This window comes from Mastomys coucha, unplaced genomic scaffold, assembly GCF_008632895.1.
Source record: "Mastomys coucha isolate ucsf_1 unplaced genomic scaffold, UCSF_Mcou_1 pScaffold6, whole genome shotgun sequence".
NCBI classification, from domain to species: domain Eukaryota; kingdom Metazoa; phylum Chordata; class Mammalia; order Rodentia; family Muridae; genus Mastomys; species Mastomys coucha.
In genome coordinates this window covers 24923594-24940353 of record NW_022196912.1, presented here as the reverse complement: position 1 = coordinate 24940353, position 16760 = coordinate 24923594, and the positions used below count along the sequence as shown (strand labels likewise).

The window sequence follows — 16760 nt, the reverse complement described above, 5'->3', positions numbered from 1 at the left end:
GATGTTTTTACACTATACTATAGTTTTCAGAATAGCTTACATATTTCAAAATTATTTATACAGCCAAAAGAAACATAGCAATTAATTTGGGAGGTGGCTTGTAAGAGAACAACAAAGAGTGAGACTGAATGTTTTGCTTGATATTTATAATTGTATCAAGTTTGAAGAAGAGGACTGTATAAGTTACTCTTTCTCTGAGATGAATGCTTTTCAAAATCATCACAGCCAATGACCTAGATTCTTACCCACACCTAATGTGTGTGCCACCCTCCAAGCAGAACCACTGTTCATTGAAACAGTTGGTGAATGACTTTATGGATAGACCATCTTAATACACACACCATTTCTTAAATGAATGTAACCTGTTTCCTGTGGGCTGAGAATGATGACAATCATTCAAGTCATAGCTTTGACCATAGCAAGAAATCTGTATCCAAAAAGCATGCCTACAATTCAATCCTTGGTGCAGCAGAACTGTCAGTTCTTAGCTTAGTTATTATGGAGGTAAAATCCTTTGGTGATGTGAGGGACATTGAAGTACAGCCTTATTACAATGAACTCCAATGTCTAAAAATTGTTCTTATTTTGGGTTTGTACCACAGTAAGAGCCAAGATTTTAAAGCTCTACTAAAAACAAAACAAGACAAACAAACAAAAGACTTTATCTATTTATGTTCATTTAATAACATGTCCATCATTTTATGATTGGTTTAAATATATATATTGTGTTGAATATAATTTTAAAAATTAGTTCAATTAAAAAAAAGGAAAAAATGCACATGTCTGAACATGCAGACATACATATACATACCTAAATTTACAAAGAAAAACCCTCTGGGATTTAACATATGAGCCCCTGGGTTCATCCTCTCAGACAGCCCCTACAAAACAGTACTTTTATTTTTTATTTTTATGTTATATGCATTGATGTTTTGCCTGCATGTATGTCTGGGTGAGAGTGTTGGATCCTGGAATTACTATACAGTTGTGAGCTACCAGTGAGTGCTGGGAATTGAGCCCAGGTCCTCTGGAAGAGCAGTCAATGCTCTTAACCACTGAGCCATCTCTCCAGCCCCACAAAACAGTATTTTAATAAAAACAAAAAGTTTAAAATATCTGAAGCAAAAATGTAAAAATTAATACTATCTGATAAGTGTGTGCAGCAGGTCCCATGGGCATTATTTTTTTTTATCTTCTGTGCCTTCACTCCACATCTGAAATCTATAACTGTAACATCTTTTACACATGGAAGCATAGCTAACTAAATTTAGTTTTAGCTTCTTCCAGGCTTATTTGTGCAGTGCATGTTATAAAAATGACATTGCTTTCAGCATATGTTGTAAAATTAGTATGTAATATAATACATTCTAGAAAATAAGAGTCCTCAGGACCAGTCACTTCAAAACAGCTGTCAGTAATGTAGTTGGCATGCTTTCTCCTGTGTTGCTTGTGTGTGATTTAACATAGCTCTAAGCATCTTGTGAACACACTGAGTCTGTTCTTCATTCGACAGCAGCGTTCCCTGTTATGTTCAACTTAGCCCCTGTGCTGGCTAGTCTCATGTTTACTTGACATAAGCTAGAGTCATTTGGGAAAATGTCCTATCAGACTGGCCGGTGGACAAACCTATGGGGCATTTTCTTGATTGCTGGTGGATGTGGGGGTGGGGCATGCCACTGTGGGTGGTGCTTCCCCGGGCAGGTGGTCTTAGGGGTGTGTATTAGAAGCAGGTTGAGAAAGCCATGAGGAGCCAGCATGGCCTCTGCATTAGCGCTGCCTTGAGTTCCTGCCCCTCCTTCCTTTGACGATGGACTGTGGTATTTGATGGTGATGATAGGGAACACTTTCCTCCTCGAGCTGCCTTTGCTCATGTGCTCACCCCAGTCATAGACGCCCTCAGACAGCCTCTGCGAACACTGTGCTGTGTGACTGCCTTCAGCTCATCTTAGCAACAGGTATTGGGCTAAGTGGTCATGATGTGTGACAGGCCCTCAGCCACAGATCCTTAAACACATCCTCCTTAAAGCATCAGGAACAGGACGGTGCATTGCCCTGCTGCTGATCTGTGCAAGGCCTTCCTGTGGGGTGACGATAAAAAGATCTGTCATGCACCAGACTAATACAGAAGTAGAGGCTCACAGCCATCCATTGAAATGGGTACAGGGTCCCAAGTAAAGGAGTTAGAGAAAGGACCCAAGGAGCTGAAGGGTTTGCAGCCCCTTAGGATGAACAACAATATGAACTAACTAGGACCCCCAGAGCTCCCAGGAACTAAACCACCAACCAAGGAGTACACATGGTGGGACTGATTGCTCCAGCAGCATGTGTATAGTAGAAGATTGCAAAGTTGGTCATCAGTGGGAGGAGAGGCCCTTGGCCCTGTGAAGGTTCTGTGCCCCAGTGTAGGGGAATACCAGGGCCAGTAAGCGGGAAAAGGTGGGGTGGTGATCAGGGGTAGGGGGAGGGAACAGGGGTTTGTTCTTGTTGTATTTATGGAGTTTTTTTGTTTTTGTTTTTTGTTTTTTTGGAGGGAAAACTAGGAAAGGAGAAATCATATAGCATGTAAATAAAGAAAATATCGAAAAAGAAAAAAAAGATCTGTCACATCTGTGATATCGTCATGTTCACAGAGCCCAAGGCATTCATCCTGGACATCAGAACTGTGTCTGTTTAAAATCCATCTGTGTGTGTGTGTGTGTGTGTGTGTGTGTGTGTGCAAATACACGGAGTAGCAGTGGTAGTAATAGTAATGTGTGCTCTTCTGAGGGGAATTCAGGACCACTGCTCAGCATGCTGTCCAGAACTCTTCAGTTCCTATGGCTAGGCTCCAGAGGATGCTGCTTGGGGCTTCCGACAGCCTGTACTCCTTCCCACAGGGCTCAGAAGCTGTGTCAGCCTAGAGTCCCCTAATATACCCAGACCACTGTTGATCCCTGGAATTCCCTGGAAGACCGCTTCCAGGATCCACACAAGCCTGGACCTCTCTTCTTAGGGACCAGAACACAAATGTGTGCATGCTAGGTCCAAGGGTGGCATTTTGTAGCAGTGGACAGAGCTTGGATCCATGTGCTCAGCACGCATCCAGGGTGGAAGTTGTAGGGTAGAACGGGCTCCAAGGGAAGCCCGAAGCATTGTAGCTCAGTTTCAGAGGCCCTTGTAAGGACATATTGGTCATGGTAGGAGGAGAACGGTTTATTAGCTTGATCTGTACTGTATTTAGAGATTTGGCAAATGAATTGCCTTTTCTACCCTTGCCTTGGGGTCCTGGGCATTAAGAAGAGTACTGAGTCCTTTATTACTATAGTTCCCATGTGTCCACACAAAGGACAGCAACTGAGAACCAAAGAACTAAACAATTTAGGGTATATAATGCTAGTAAATCAGACTCCCCCATGTGCACGTGGACAGGACAAAACAGAGTACATCCACCTGCTGTACGGATGAATCAGCCTGGCAGGCTCCAGTAGGACCGGGAACAGAAGCCAGCTAGTAAACTACAGTCTGCCCAGCCGCATCCCCACCCCCACACCAACGTCTATTACACAGAGCTACTGCCCTCTGTTGGCTGCTTTAAGCAATGCAAGAAGTCAGACCATCGTAGCGCTGAGATTTTTCAGTCTTAATTGTTATTTGGCTGCTTGACTCATTTTCTAGGCCTTCGTCCTCAGGAGTGTCTCTGGCTTGTGATCAGGGAATTTGACTTTATAGAGGAGACAGCTTCATCGGGCTTGTTTTTTTTTCACCCCTGTGGAAAGCAGAATGATTCGGGATAATTAATCAGAATGATACCTTACCATTCCATAGTGATATTTGACTTTTTCTTCCAACTGTCCAACCAAGAAGCTATCCCCATATGTGAAGATCCCTCTCTTGATTATTTTAGTCATAACAACCGGGTTTTATTTGGGGACAGCACATTTACCTGACTGTTGTGTCATGTCAGTTTTGGACGTTCACAAAAGTTACCTGCTCAAATAAATCGAATTCAGATTGAACCCAGACTGGAAATACAGAGTCAGGAGATCCCAGAGCAAGCAGACTGGCTGTATCAGTGAGCTCTGGGTTTGATTGAGACACCTTGCTTAGTGGCTTGCAGGAGATCCTACAACAAGCAGGCTATGCAGACAGGCTGTATTAGTGAGCTCTGGGTTTGATTGAGACACTTTGCTTAGTGCTAAGATGGAAGAGCAATTGGGAATAATTCCTAACATCCACCTTGAGGCTCCTCCACATGCACAAGCACAAAACCTTTTTAAAGTAATATCTTGTAGAGCCTGTGAATTCGGCCATGCATCTAAAAGTACTCTATCCCAGACAAGACATAAATGATGCTCATGTGCTCAGGGAGGGACATGAGGACAAACAGGCTGATATGAAAGATGCAGGTGAAATTTTTTGGACAAATCCCACACCAAAACAGTACTTTACTTTGTGAATTTTGACCCATTTATTATTATTCCCAAGTTAAGTAAAACTGCTTCATAACAAGTGACAGAAAAGCTGGTCAGTGGTGGCACTTGCCTTTAATCCCAGCACTCAACAGGCAGAAGCAGGCAGATTTCTGAGTTCGAGGCCAGCTTGGTCTACAGAGTGAGTTCTGAGACAGCCAGGGCTACACAAAGAAACCCTGTCTGGAAAAATACACAAACAAAACAAGTGAGGAAATAATATCTTTAAAATCCCATATTAAAGCACTCTGTGCTTTACCGCATGTCTGTAACTAGATCACCAGATTTTCCATGTGAACACTTGATTATGCTTCACACTGTAACAGGTATATACAAACAAATCCTTGGGCCTTTGATTTTGTTGTCTATATATTGGAGTTAGCCAAAAACCACTTAGAGGGAAATCTTACTGGGAAGGTAGCAGCCAGGCTTGGGATCCCTGATATGCTAAGTGCTTTTTCCAAAGAACCAAGCTAGAACTCTGCATGAGGAAGAGGCAGGTTTATTTGCTGAACCCACAGTTCTAAAGAAGATCACCCATCACACCTCTGAACCTCCCCTGAGCTGGCCTTACTGGTTTTGATCCTCCTTGGTTGTTCTGGGTGCACCTAAATACCGTGTCTCACCATGATGGTAACTTAAGTGCAGGCAGGGCTGTGACAAGAACGCTTTCCCTCCCTCTTCCTTCAGGCGGCCCTCGTGGGAGGCACCACCATGATCATCGGTCACGTCCTGCCAGACAAGGAGACCTCCCTGGTGGAAGCCTATGAGAAGTGCAGGGCTCTAGCTGACCCCAAGGTCTGCTGTGACTATGCCCTCCATGTGGGAATCACCTGGTGGGCACCCAAGGTAACAGTGCTGATGGGACACACACCCCCCTAAAGCAGGCACCAGAGGGCTGGTGTCCAAACGGGTGTGTGACTGAGCCTGGCTGAAGCCTGAAACTCTCCTGTATGCAGGAACCCTCACCCACCACTCCAGCTTCCCTAAGTCCCAAACAAAACATTTAGGAGTCCCTGAAGATGGTGGGCAGGCCTATCCTGCCTAAGTAAAAGAGCCCATTTCTCAGCATTCACAGCGAGCATCAATTACAACGAAGTCCAAGGCCATGCCAGACTCAGGAGCACTGGCTCCCTGCACTGAGCACCGCGGTGCTCAGGATATCCCAATGAGGTCCCAGGATCACCTAGTGGGGAGTACTAGTGAATGGTCAGCTCAGGCAGAGAGCCGTGACCTGTGTGTACCGGGAGTTCACTGCACCGACCTGGGACCTGAGACACAACCTGTCCCATCTCTCCACTGGGCCAGCACCTGCTTGTCTGACTGGGCACTGACTTTGCATTTTGCTCTCCAGGTGAAAGCAGAAATGGAGACACTGGTGCGGGAGAAGGGGGTCAACTCCTTCCAGATGTTCATGACCTACAAGGACTTGTACATGCTTCGAGACAGTGAGCTGTACCAAGTGTTTCATGCCTGCAGGGACATCGGGGCAATCCCCAGGGTCCACGCTGAAAATGGGGAGCTCGTGGCTGAGGCAAGTCTGCAATTGAGGTCATTGTGTGGGGACAGTGGAGACCGCCTGTCACCGTCCTTCAAGGTTCACTTAAACCAAGTAGTAAAACAAAACGGTTTGAGATGTGAACATCCAGGGTGACAAATCTTGGTCTGAAATACAAACTTCATGTGTGTGTGTGTGTGTGTGTGTGTGTGTGTATGTGTGTTCCAAGAGGTTTCTAAGTCGTAGATGATAATTAAGTGTGGATGTTATGATAAATTTTATTATAGCAAAATAATTTAGAGCATCTCTTGGGAATATTTTTGGGGATGTAGCCATGCAATTATAAACAACAGCACTCCATTTCCTCTACCTCTGTGTTAGAACTGTTACATTGTAAACATCTGTTTTGTGGTACAAAAAGGATGGGCCCCTTGGTTGTCTTGGCTGGAAGCTAATCCTAGGAGTTGCTGATACCAGATATTTGTTGAGATTTCCAGAGAATCAGCTCTAACTTTTAAACCGACTAGATGTGTTTGTCTTTGGTGCCCACAAGGCCATTGTTTAGCAACTGGGCTGTATTTTTAAGAATAAAAGATATCTTACAGTCATTAAGAAGTGAGAAGAGAACCAAGAGATGTTTTCTACATGAGGCCCCAGTTTCTCCTTTGGAAAGTGTACGTTCCTAAAGGAAGCCTAGGAGTGTACTTTACTGCCCCTGAGGCTGGGTAGTTTTCTTGTATCTCTGTAATTCTGTTGTCTTTTTCTCGCTGTTATTCAGGGTGCTAAGGAGGCTCTAGATTTGGGTATCACAGGCCCAGAAGGAATCGAGATCAGCCATCCAGAGGAGGTAGGAGAAACTTCCTGTGTCTCCGGTTAGCTTCTTTTCTTTCATGTAGACTTCCTCCTGTATTTGTTAGCTTTCTGTCACTGAAAATAAGGCTGAGAGAAAAAAATATTATTATTATTATTATTATTACTATTATTATTACTATTATTACTTATCATTGCTCATGCTTATAGTTTCAGCAAATTCAGTGGATGTTTCACCTTGTGCAGAGTCTCATGGTGATGGGAACATGTGGCAAAGGAGGGGTGGTCACATGATGATCAATCAGTAAGCAAAGAGAGAAACACTAAGTGGCCAGAGAACTACCTAGGGAAGACCCCCCCCCCATGACCTTCTTTCTCCAGCTCAACCTTTCCTCTTGTTCCCAGAAATCCCACCACTATTAGAGACCAAGAATTATTATCATGAGACTATGGGAAACATTACTTATTCAAACTGTAACACTCATGGAATCTTTTAGAAGAGATGTCAAAAATATGTTACATAGCGAGTTTGGGGCCATCCTGGGCTACATGACACCCTCTCTCAGAAAATGAGTAAAAGAAAATAAAACTGTGTCACCCCATAGGTGAAATTCCCACCTGGAAGCGTCCCCCCGAAAAGCTTTCTCTATGCTGAGGCTACCTCGACTTTCCTTGGAAGGGCAGGGTAAACCCGCCATGCTGCATTGAATTCTAATTTCCAGGCATTGGAGAGATCATTTCAGGGGTCACTTCATACAGAACTCAATGTGGAGACAAAAGAGACGGGCAGAGCCTTTGCATGTTAGACGAAAATAAAGCTCAAAGCTGAGACTCTGCACTCTGGAGACTAGATTCTAACTGAGGAAGAGTTTGAACCCTTCCCACCAGAAATGAGCATGTGTCTGTCCACGCCCTGTCACTCATACTACTCACCAAGGTGACGGGAAGGCCCACGGTCCTCTTCTTGTACCCCTGCCTGCACTTTCATAGGGCACTAACTTGGATACCCGATGATCTGCCACTGAGTCTGCTCTGGCAGAATCACGGTAGATAGAGAATGCCTTCTTGTGCTAGGGCTCTGCTCAGACAGTCTGACCATTTACAGCACAAGCAGCCTCCCTTTCTCCAAAGCCCAGAACATAGAGCTATAGCAAAGTGATGTGGAACCTGTATTCTCAGCTCTTATGAGGCTGAGACACAAAGGGCCAGCCTGGGCTCCATAGAGAGCCTGTCTCAGTCAGTCAATCAGTTACAGTGTGGAGATAGTTAGATCTATCTCCAGGAGACCCAGTGTGGTCACTCAGGAGCCAGTTTGGCCTGGTTGCTTGCTTCCCTCCTTCACCCTATCTCTCCCAGTCACTGGCTTAAATGCAGCTCCTGATTGAGCCCTTGAATCATCAGTAGAGAAATCTGCACCGAGGCTGGGAATGAAGCTCGGCTGGTAGATGTTTGCCTAGCTCATCTTAAGTCTTGGCATCTCCAATGCCATCTAAGACTGAAATGCGGTATACACCTGCAATTCTAGCGCTTGAGAGGCAAGAGATCAAGAAGTTCAGGGTCATCCTCAGCTGTGTTGGGAATGTAAGGCCTGCTGCCTAGGTTCCTAGACACTCGGAGCACTTGACTCTCAAGGTGGCTCTGTGACAGCAAGGTTGACCAAAGGGCTGACGAAGACTGTGCCGGGTAAGAGAGGCCACCCCCTGCGGGTGCAGCCAGCCCTTCTGCTGCTTAAAAGTAGGGACGTAGGTCCGTGCCAGGGCAGACTGACCCTCCAGAAAACATTTGACAGTGTCTTAGAGATGGTTTTAGCTGTCTCAGCAGGGAGAATGGGAAACTGTTGCTGAAATCTGATGGATAAAGGTGTGGGGCGCGGAGGGTGGGCTGCAAACATCCTTCAGTGTGCAAACCTCAGTGTCCCAACCTCAGAGAATACGTGGGCTCCCGAGTCAGTAATGCTAGGGTACAGATCCAGCTTGATCTATTTAGGGCATGTCTGTGATTGCCACTGGGGGGAGGGATCTACTAGCAGAAAGGGAAAGGCGAGACTCCAAGTTGTTTACTATCCTTCCATTGCCTTAAACCATTTGTGTAGTGGGGGGAAGGGTGCTGTAGCAGAGGACAATTGTCAATGCCAAGCAACCATCTCACATCTCCAGGCTTGCCCAGGAAACACCTTTTTTTTTCTCCATTAATTTGTTTATTTACTTTACATCCCAGTCGGAGCTTCCCCTCCCACTCTCCTCCCAGCCCCTCCCTCTTCCCTTTCTAAGCCCTGCGAGTCATCCACAAAAGTATCTTAACTCCTTCCATGGAAACCCTGGGGCCCCTGCCACGGTCTTGCTCCTATCCACAGCCACCCCCTGCGGGTGCAACCAGCCCTTCTGCTGTGTCAGCTGCCCCAGCGCTTTCTGTACAGAGAGCCCTCAGGCTGTTTCAGCTGCTTGGAGGAGTTGGTAACAGTGTTTTCTTCTTTGTTTTTAACAGCTGGAAGCAGAAGCCACCCACCGTGTCATCACCATTGCGAACCGGGTAAGTAGCTGCCATCCTCCTGGGACCCTGGTTCTGGTCTGGAGGCCAGTGCCACAGGTGGCTCTCAGCGCCCCAACCGAATGGACATGTTAGTCCCAGAGATGTGGTGCGTCTGCATCCTGCCCGCCCCAGCTCTCTGTCCCACCCCTTTAGATCAATGAAGCCACTGAGAGTCAATGCTCAAGTGTAAACAGCCTATGCACTTATAATTTAACTGTATGCCCGCTGCTGGGCCTTTGTTTTCAAGCTTCTTTCCCTGGTTCTGGTTCAGGTAAAGCCATTAACAAGGAACTGGGAGAGTATGTCAGGAACCAGCAAGAGAGGGCGCCAGAAATCAGAGCCTTGTTTTTTACCTAATAAATACATGCTTTCCCCTGCCTGTGCATCACAGCCCCTCTAATCCGCTACTTCATTATCTGAAATCATAGTGATAGGATCATACCGCTCTGCCTTGGACAGCTGCTGGGGCTCAAAGGGACCAAAGCAAGGGAGTGCCTTGTGCCTCAGAGAGGCCATCCTTCTTCCCAGTAGATGTCACCAAAGGGTTCGATTTACTCAGAGGACTGGAACCACAGGCGCCAGAAAGACAGATTTCCAATGGCATGGTTCCTGGTTAACAATATCAATGTTATGTGTCAGAAATGCTATGTGTCAGAAAAGCGAGCTCTCAGGTTCACCCAGGAAATCAGAAACTGGGATAGTGCCCAGCAATCTGTACTGAGAATGTGTCTGCTTTTCCCCAACCCTACGATTCTAATGAAGGATCCTGCATGGGGCCTTCCCTTCTGGAACAACCTGGGCTGCCCTGAAGGGTGTAAACACTGAGTTGTGGTTTTTAGGAATGTGAAGGACAGGGAGGCTGGATGTCAACCAACCCTAAGGTTAATCAACTCGGCCTGTTAGCTTCTTAAAGGTCTGGACTTTGTTCCATTGTCATGACAACAGTTATACCACATACTCCTGATCGACACCCAGTCCATAATAAGAAAGGGTCTGATTAGCCTTCAGCTCCTTGGTTCTTTGCTTAAACGTGCCCAAGTTAGTTAGACCGTGGACTACGTTTGCACGGTTCTATAGAATAGCTGGTCATATGACAATCCAGATGTTTACAAGATCAGTTCTTGTCCAGCCTAGACTCTGAGCCTGTTTTTTCTCCTGGGTATATTCTGTCTATTGATAAGGCGACCTTCAGACCACAGGCATCAAGACGTCAGGTATAAGATGTAGTACATGACCATTTTTGGGTCGTCATGTTTATGTACAAAAATAAAATAAAATAAAACAGGAAAAAAAAAAACACAAGACCAGAGAAAAATATGAGGTTTACACTTGTTAGCTGCAACCTGAGGTCACCTCCTGGGTTGCTGGTGATCCCCAATGCTGGCTTCCATCTGCTTCTGCCTTGCTCCACACAGTCAGTTCTGCATCCTGTCGTGTGCTCAGACCACAGCCCTGCATCCTAAGCATAAACGATCATCTACTGATGGGTATTGAGTAGCACAGAGAGATATATGTTGGCGCTGGAGTGATAAAGGGGTGGTTGGGTACATGGCAGCTTTATGAGGGTCACTGCTACTTCCTGTTGTCTCTTGCCTTTAGACGCACTGTCCCATCTACCTGGTCAATGTGTCTAGCATCTCAGCTGGTGATGTCATCGCAGCTGCTAAGATGCAAGGTGAGTCTTACATTGTTGTGTGGGATTGGAGGAGGTGAAGAGTCCATCAGCTAACAATCTGCCAGGCTGGGCTGCTGAGACCACGGATAGCTACGGATTTCTCTGTAACTGTCTGCCTTGGGGTACCTTCCTCCAGCCCCGGCTCAGTAGGTAAGAACCGGTCCTCTTCCTCACCCATAGCAGCTTTCCAGAGATGTCTATCATCTTGACTAGGTCAGGTAAAATGATCTAAGTCTTAAGTGGACTCATTAACCAGTGGCTTTTTGGTCTGTTATGTTGAACTAACACTTAACCTTGGCAACTAACAAAATGCTGAACTGGTTCCAATGGGCTTGTGGGGAGCAGGGTGGTGGTGGAGGAAGATACTCGTGAAAGAATTGTGTGGGCCCCACTTCCCTTCACCACCTTGAACCCTGCGCCTGACCCCTGAGGAGCACTATGTGACTCCCAGTGCAGATGCCCTGGTAGTGCTAAGGTTGGGAGCCTGAGTGCTGGTAAGGGTCTGGTAGCAGGAAAGACAAAGCCAAGGTAGAATCCTAGAAGTGTTAGCCAGCATCATGGGTGTCACGGCCTTCATAACATTTTGACATCTGGGCTCCACCTTCTGCCCTCCTTCTGCTGAGGTACCTCGAGGGGTCTCAGCTGGATTGTTGGCCCAGCTTGCGGAATGAATCCCTCTTCCAACTTCCTACCCTCTGAATCCGCTCCGGACTCTGCCCCAGAAGCTCTAAAGCTGTTAAATCGCCTGCCTGCCCAGAGAACAGGCTGGGCTGCCCACTAGGCCTGGCACCTCATAGCTGCCTTACCATCACCCTGCCTTAACTACCCCAGCTATCCATACCACATTAGAATTCCCAGAATTCCCTTTTATGTCCCCTAGCCTCAGAACCCTTGTCCTCTGCCCAGGGTCAACAGAATATGAAAGGCTCTGGGCTTTTGTGTGCCCAAGGGAGCTGGGACAAGCCTTTCCCATTTGCTCAGTTCCTTTAACTGCATAGTGAGATGCACAGCCCAACCATGTCTTAGACCAGGGGCTTCCAAGTTATGCTTTTGACTCTTCTTCCAGGGAAGGTGGTGCTGGCCGAGACCACCAATGCACACGCCACGCTCACAGGCTTGCACTACTACCACCAGGACTGGTCCCATGCAGCCGCCTATGTCACGGTGCCTCCTCTGAGACTGGACACCAACACCTCCACCTACCTCATGAGCCTGCTGGCCAAGTAAGGTGTTTGAGCTGGACGGCACTCCATACAGAGACTTTGGGTTTTTAACACGATGTCCTCTAGCTCTAGAAGCCAAACCTGACCTGGGTTTGGTTCTGTTGGCCCACATGGGTGATTTTGAGCAAACCTCCTTCTCTGGAGCCCAACAGTCACTTGCTATCCTGCTGGCTTCTCTGACAAGTTGAGCTGGAGTGAGAGCATTGGCCAGCATGGCAGAGGCCACTGGCACCTTACCCTGAAGCCTTGTGGGGAGCTCTGGGATAGGACTCACCTTTCAATATGCTTGGTCTTCTTTCTTCCTGACTGCAGTAGTTACTTTGTTACTGCAACAAAATACCCGAGGGAGCAACTTTTAAGAGAGGAAGGCCTTCTCTTTAACCCCTTTCCAGAGATGCAGGTCCTCCATGAAAGCTTGCTTTGGCAGCACGCAGCTAGGATTCCAAATCTCAGTGCAGGAAGAGACAGCGAGCAGAGGAGCGGAGGAACACTGGCAATTACCTGCTCTGCTTTTCTTTTTATGCAGCCCAGGCTCTCAGCCCTTGGATGGTACCACCCGTAGTCTTCTTCCCTCCGTCCTTTCTAGAAAACCCCTCACAGACACACCCAGAGGTGTGCCTCACTCATGCCCTGGCAGTTCTGAATTCAATCCAGTTGATGTGGAGATTAGCCATGCTTACCTTCACCTCTCCACATTGTTGCCTCAGTTTCTCTCTCCTTGTGTGCTGCTTCCTCCTTCTGTGTGCCTTCCTTCTTTCTTTCTGTCCCCTTTCCCATCTTCTTTTCTGTAACACCCTGTTCTGAACTCCATTCTCAATCCCTTCTATGTCTAATGCTCACCCTCCACCTGAATAAAACCGTCCTAGGAGAATTCTGGATTTGGCCAGGCACATTCATGGAAAAGCTGCTCTTGTTTCCATGGCGGCTTGAAACGTCTTTATCCTCTGCTAGGGACATGCTGGGAAGAGACATTACTTTCTCTTTGGCTATTAAAGTCCTGTCTGGCTTAGAGTTGGCGTCTTGTCCAAGTCCCTGTTTCTCTCTGCTCACGTGGGGGCATATGGGGGTAGAGGGAAAGGTGGGAGCAAGCATCTTCTCCACACACACACCCCACAGCATGTTCTTACTCAGCTGCCAGCACTGGCAAGGACCCAGGCGAGGTTGCGCTTACACCAGGCCACTTTCTACAGTGCCCCAGCCCACAGGAAGCTCATGGGGCTTGACCATGAACCTGTAGAGACAGTGTAAAAAGCACCTCTCAACCCCTAGAAGGTCTATCTTTGGGTCCTGACCTCAAGTTTAGGTTTCTGGAAGGCAAGAGGTGCATGTAACTAAGCTATACTGGTCAAGGCATGGTCTTGCCCATCCCTGACCCATCACTGCCTAGCTCCAGCCTCTCTTTAAAAGACAGTCTGGCTGAGCAATGGTGGCGCACGCCTTTAATCCCAGCACTTGGGAGGCAGAGGCAGGTGAATTTATGAGTTCGAGGCCAGCCTGGTCTACAGAGTGAGTTCCAGGACAGCCAGGGTTATTCAGAGAAACCCTGTCTCCAACAAAACAAAAAGATAGTCGAGTAAATTGTCAGATCTGTGTGAAGTCTCTTAGCAGAAACACATTTTTGCTTTTGTCCCAAACTTCCATCTGTTTTCTCAACACAAAGCTTCCTGGGGAAATGCTAATTGAATAAAGGTGCCCAAGTGACCCCATAAATAAAGGGGAGAGATTGAGAAAGGTATTCGATGGCAGCTTTCGGCCTCCACATGCATGTATGTGCACCCACATACAGGCAAACATGCACAACACCCATACATGCATGTTTTTAAAATACCATAAGAAAGACTTGATTGAATTCAGAGGCACTATTGAAACACTACACTTGCCACAAGCCAATTTACCAAAGGAACAAAAACACATCAAGTGTCAGTCCACCCAGACACAAATAGACAGGAAAGGAAACCTTTTTCATTGAATAATTTAAGTCTTTATATATATAGCCTGGTTTTCCATTTTAATTATTCAAGTAAATTCTCAAGTAAGAATTATGATTTCATATGGTAGAGAGATTGTCTTAGTTCCTTTTTAATTGGTGAACATTGTAAATATGTGTTATTTTACATAGCACAATTTAACTATTTATAGGAATTTATGGTTACTATAATTTTCTCTTATAATGTGATTAGTATGATTTATGTGATACAGAATACCAGCTGGAAAACATCAGTTACCTTTTTCTACAAAGAGAATCTGAGGGTCTGGAGAGATGGCTCAGCAGTTAAGACCACTGGCTGCTCTTCCAGAGGACCCAGGTTCAAAGCTCAGCAACCACACGGCAGCTCACAACTGTCTGTAACTCCAAGATCTGACACCCTCACACAGACATACATGCAGGCAAAACGCCGATGCACATAAAAGGAAAAATAAACTTTAAAAATTATAAAAACGATAATAAAAAAGAGAATCTGGGTTGCTCGCCCGCCATTTATTTTCTGGTATAATTCCTTAGGTTAAGCATGAATAAAGTACAATTCATATTTGTCCTTTATTTTAAAATCTGGCTTCCTGGGCAGGTGAGATGGCTGAGCAGGTAGAAAACAATTGTTCCCAAACCTGACAACCTAAACTTGATCCCCAGAACCCACGTGGTAGAAGGAAGAACACACTTCTGAAAGTTGTCCTCCGATCTCCATGCGTACGCCATGGTACCTGCGCATGCACACGTATGTGCACGCTCGATACACACAGACCAATAAACAGATGAATAATAAATTAAAATTTACTATCATTTATTCCCACCAGATTAGTGGCACCTGCTTCTGAAGCAGTTGGGTGCTCAGTCAAAGGGTGGGGGTTGAGCTCAGGTCTGGGGTCTCTGGCCTTATCCTGCATTAGAATCTTCTGTTGTCTGAGCTTTCACCTGGGGGTCTCTAAGAAGAGAATGAACCCTAAGATTCCATCATTTCTCATGGCAGAGAGTGGGAGGAGCTAGGGGAGATACAGAACACTGTTTTGTGGATGTCTCTAACCTGTCTCTACAGCCCAGCCCAGGGCAAGGTCAGCCCTGCCACCCAAAGAGCTGAGTCATCGCGCTGTGGATTTGCCAGGGACATTAAGTCTTTGGCAAGAGCCTTAACTGATGGGCCTGCCAGGTCCCAGGAGAGACAGTCTTCCGTGTTGCCTGACAGAAAACCGTTCAGGAGCCTCAAAATCTGCCTCTGCACCACACCACACCACACCACAGATGCTGTTCTTATCCAGGGCCCCTTCTGAGTGAGCAGGCCAGTGAGCCCATGTGCTTATCTACAAGGGACACAAAACCCTCAGGGCCCCCACTGTGCAGTTCCAGCAGTGTCCCTGGTTCCACATGATCTCCTTGCTGCAGCCAGGTCCCTCTTACGCTTGCTTTACCCTAAGCTTTCTTTTTTTTTTTCTTTTTTCTTTCTTTCTTTTTTCTTTTTTTTTTCTGAGACAGGGTTTCTCTGTGTAGCCCTGGTTGTCCTGGAACTCACTCTGTAGACCAGACTGCCCTCGAACTCAGAAACATGCCTGCTTCTGCCTCCCAAGTGCTGGGATTAAAAGCGTGTGCCATCACTGCCCGGCCAACTTAAGCATTCTTATCATGTCGGCTTGTAGTACAGAAATCTCTAAATGTAGGTAGTCATTCTGCATCTATGTTTGGCAGAGAGCAAGCCACAATGTGCCTCTTATGCCGCCCTTCCCTGGTTCTGCATCTGCCTGAGGTCCTGGTGGAACCTTTGGCCATTTGTAGCCCTTAACCCTCTGAAAACCTTGTCATGGATGCTGACCAGTGACAGTCTCATCAGCTTCCAGACAGTGACTGTTAAATCTCAGCACTCTTTCTCTTGAGTGTTGTAGCTCCAAGTCACTTAGCAAATTTAGCTTTGTCAAATGCCTTCTATGTACATCCTGCTGGGACAGTGTATGACAGGGAGCTGGTAAAAACAAGATAGCATGTGTGCCCTTGACATTAAGACCACCTCTAACATCTCACCCCTCAATGGTGGGCAAGTTGATCTCCACCACTCTCCTAGCAGTCACCAACTCAAGCGTCTACCAGAGTCTCCCTCTGGGAACACTGCTCAGGACTTAGGCCAATTCCGTAGATAGATTTATTGTTCATTTAAAGGAAAGCAGCAGAACCAAGTTGGAAATGGATTCTTTAGGTCCCCAAGCCCAAACTTCCCCCACCACTTGTCCTCACCCTCAGAGGCATCTGCCTCCTGTCCCCTCACCGGTCATTTCTCTCTCCCCAGTGACACTCTAAACATTGTGGCGTCCGATCACCGGCCATTCACCACAAAGCAGAAGGCCATGGGCAAGGAGGACTTCACTAAGATCCCACACGGTGTGAGCGGTGTACAGGATCGAATGAGCGTCGTCTGGGAGAGGGGAGTGGTAGGTCTGCAGCCTTGCCTGGGCCCTGTGCGGAAGATCTCAGCAAAGCCCAGGCTTAGGGAGGCACGTTAGGGTCCTCTGGAGGAATAGAACTGACAGAGTGGACATGTCGAAAGGGCATCTCTAAGAGTGGCGGACAGGCTGATCTGACAATCTCTGTCTCT

The 16760-nt window shown here is 46.7% G+C and overlaps 1 protein-coding gene across 2 annotated transcripts in view; it reads left to right on the top strand.

The window, feature by feature from the left end:
• Dpysl5 (dihydropyrimidinase like 5) overlaps positions 1–16760 on the top strand; it is a 90428-nt gene that overhangs the window by 63304 nt on the left and 10364 nt on the right. For both annotated transcript variants that reach the window (XM_031355331.1, XM_031355332.1), the window contains exons 3-9: positions 5139–5297; positions 5803–5982; positions 6725–6793; positions 9241–9285; positions 10885–10960; positions 12027–12183; positions 16455–16596. In XM_031355331.1, the coding sequence (XP_031211191.1) occupies positions 5139–5297; positions 5803–5982; positions 6725–6793; positions 9241–9285; positions 10885–10960; positions 12027–12183; positions 16455–16596 (828 nt within the window). The remainder of the gene's footprint in view (positions 1–5138; positions 5298–5802; positions 5983–6724; positions 6794–9240; positions 9286–10884; positions 10961–12026; positions 12184–16454; positions 16597–16760) is intronic.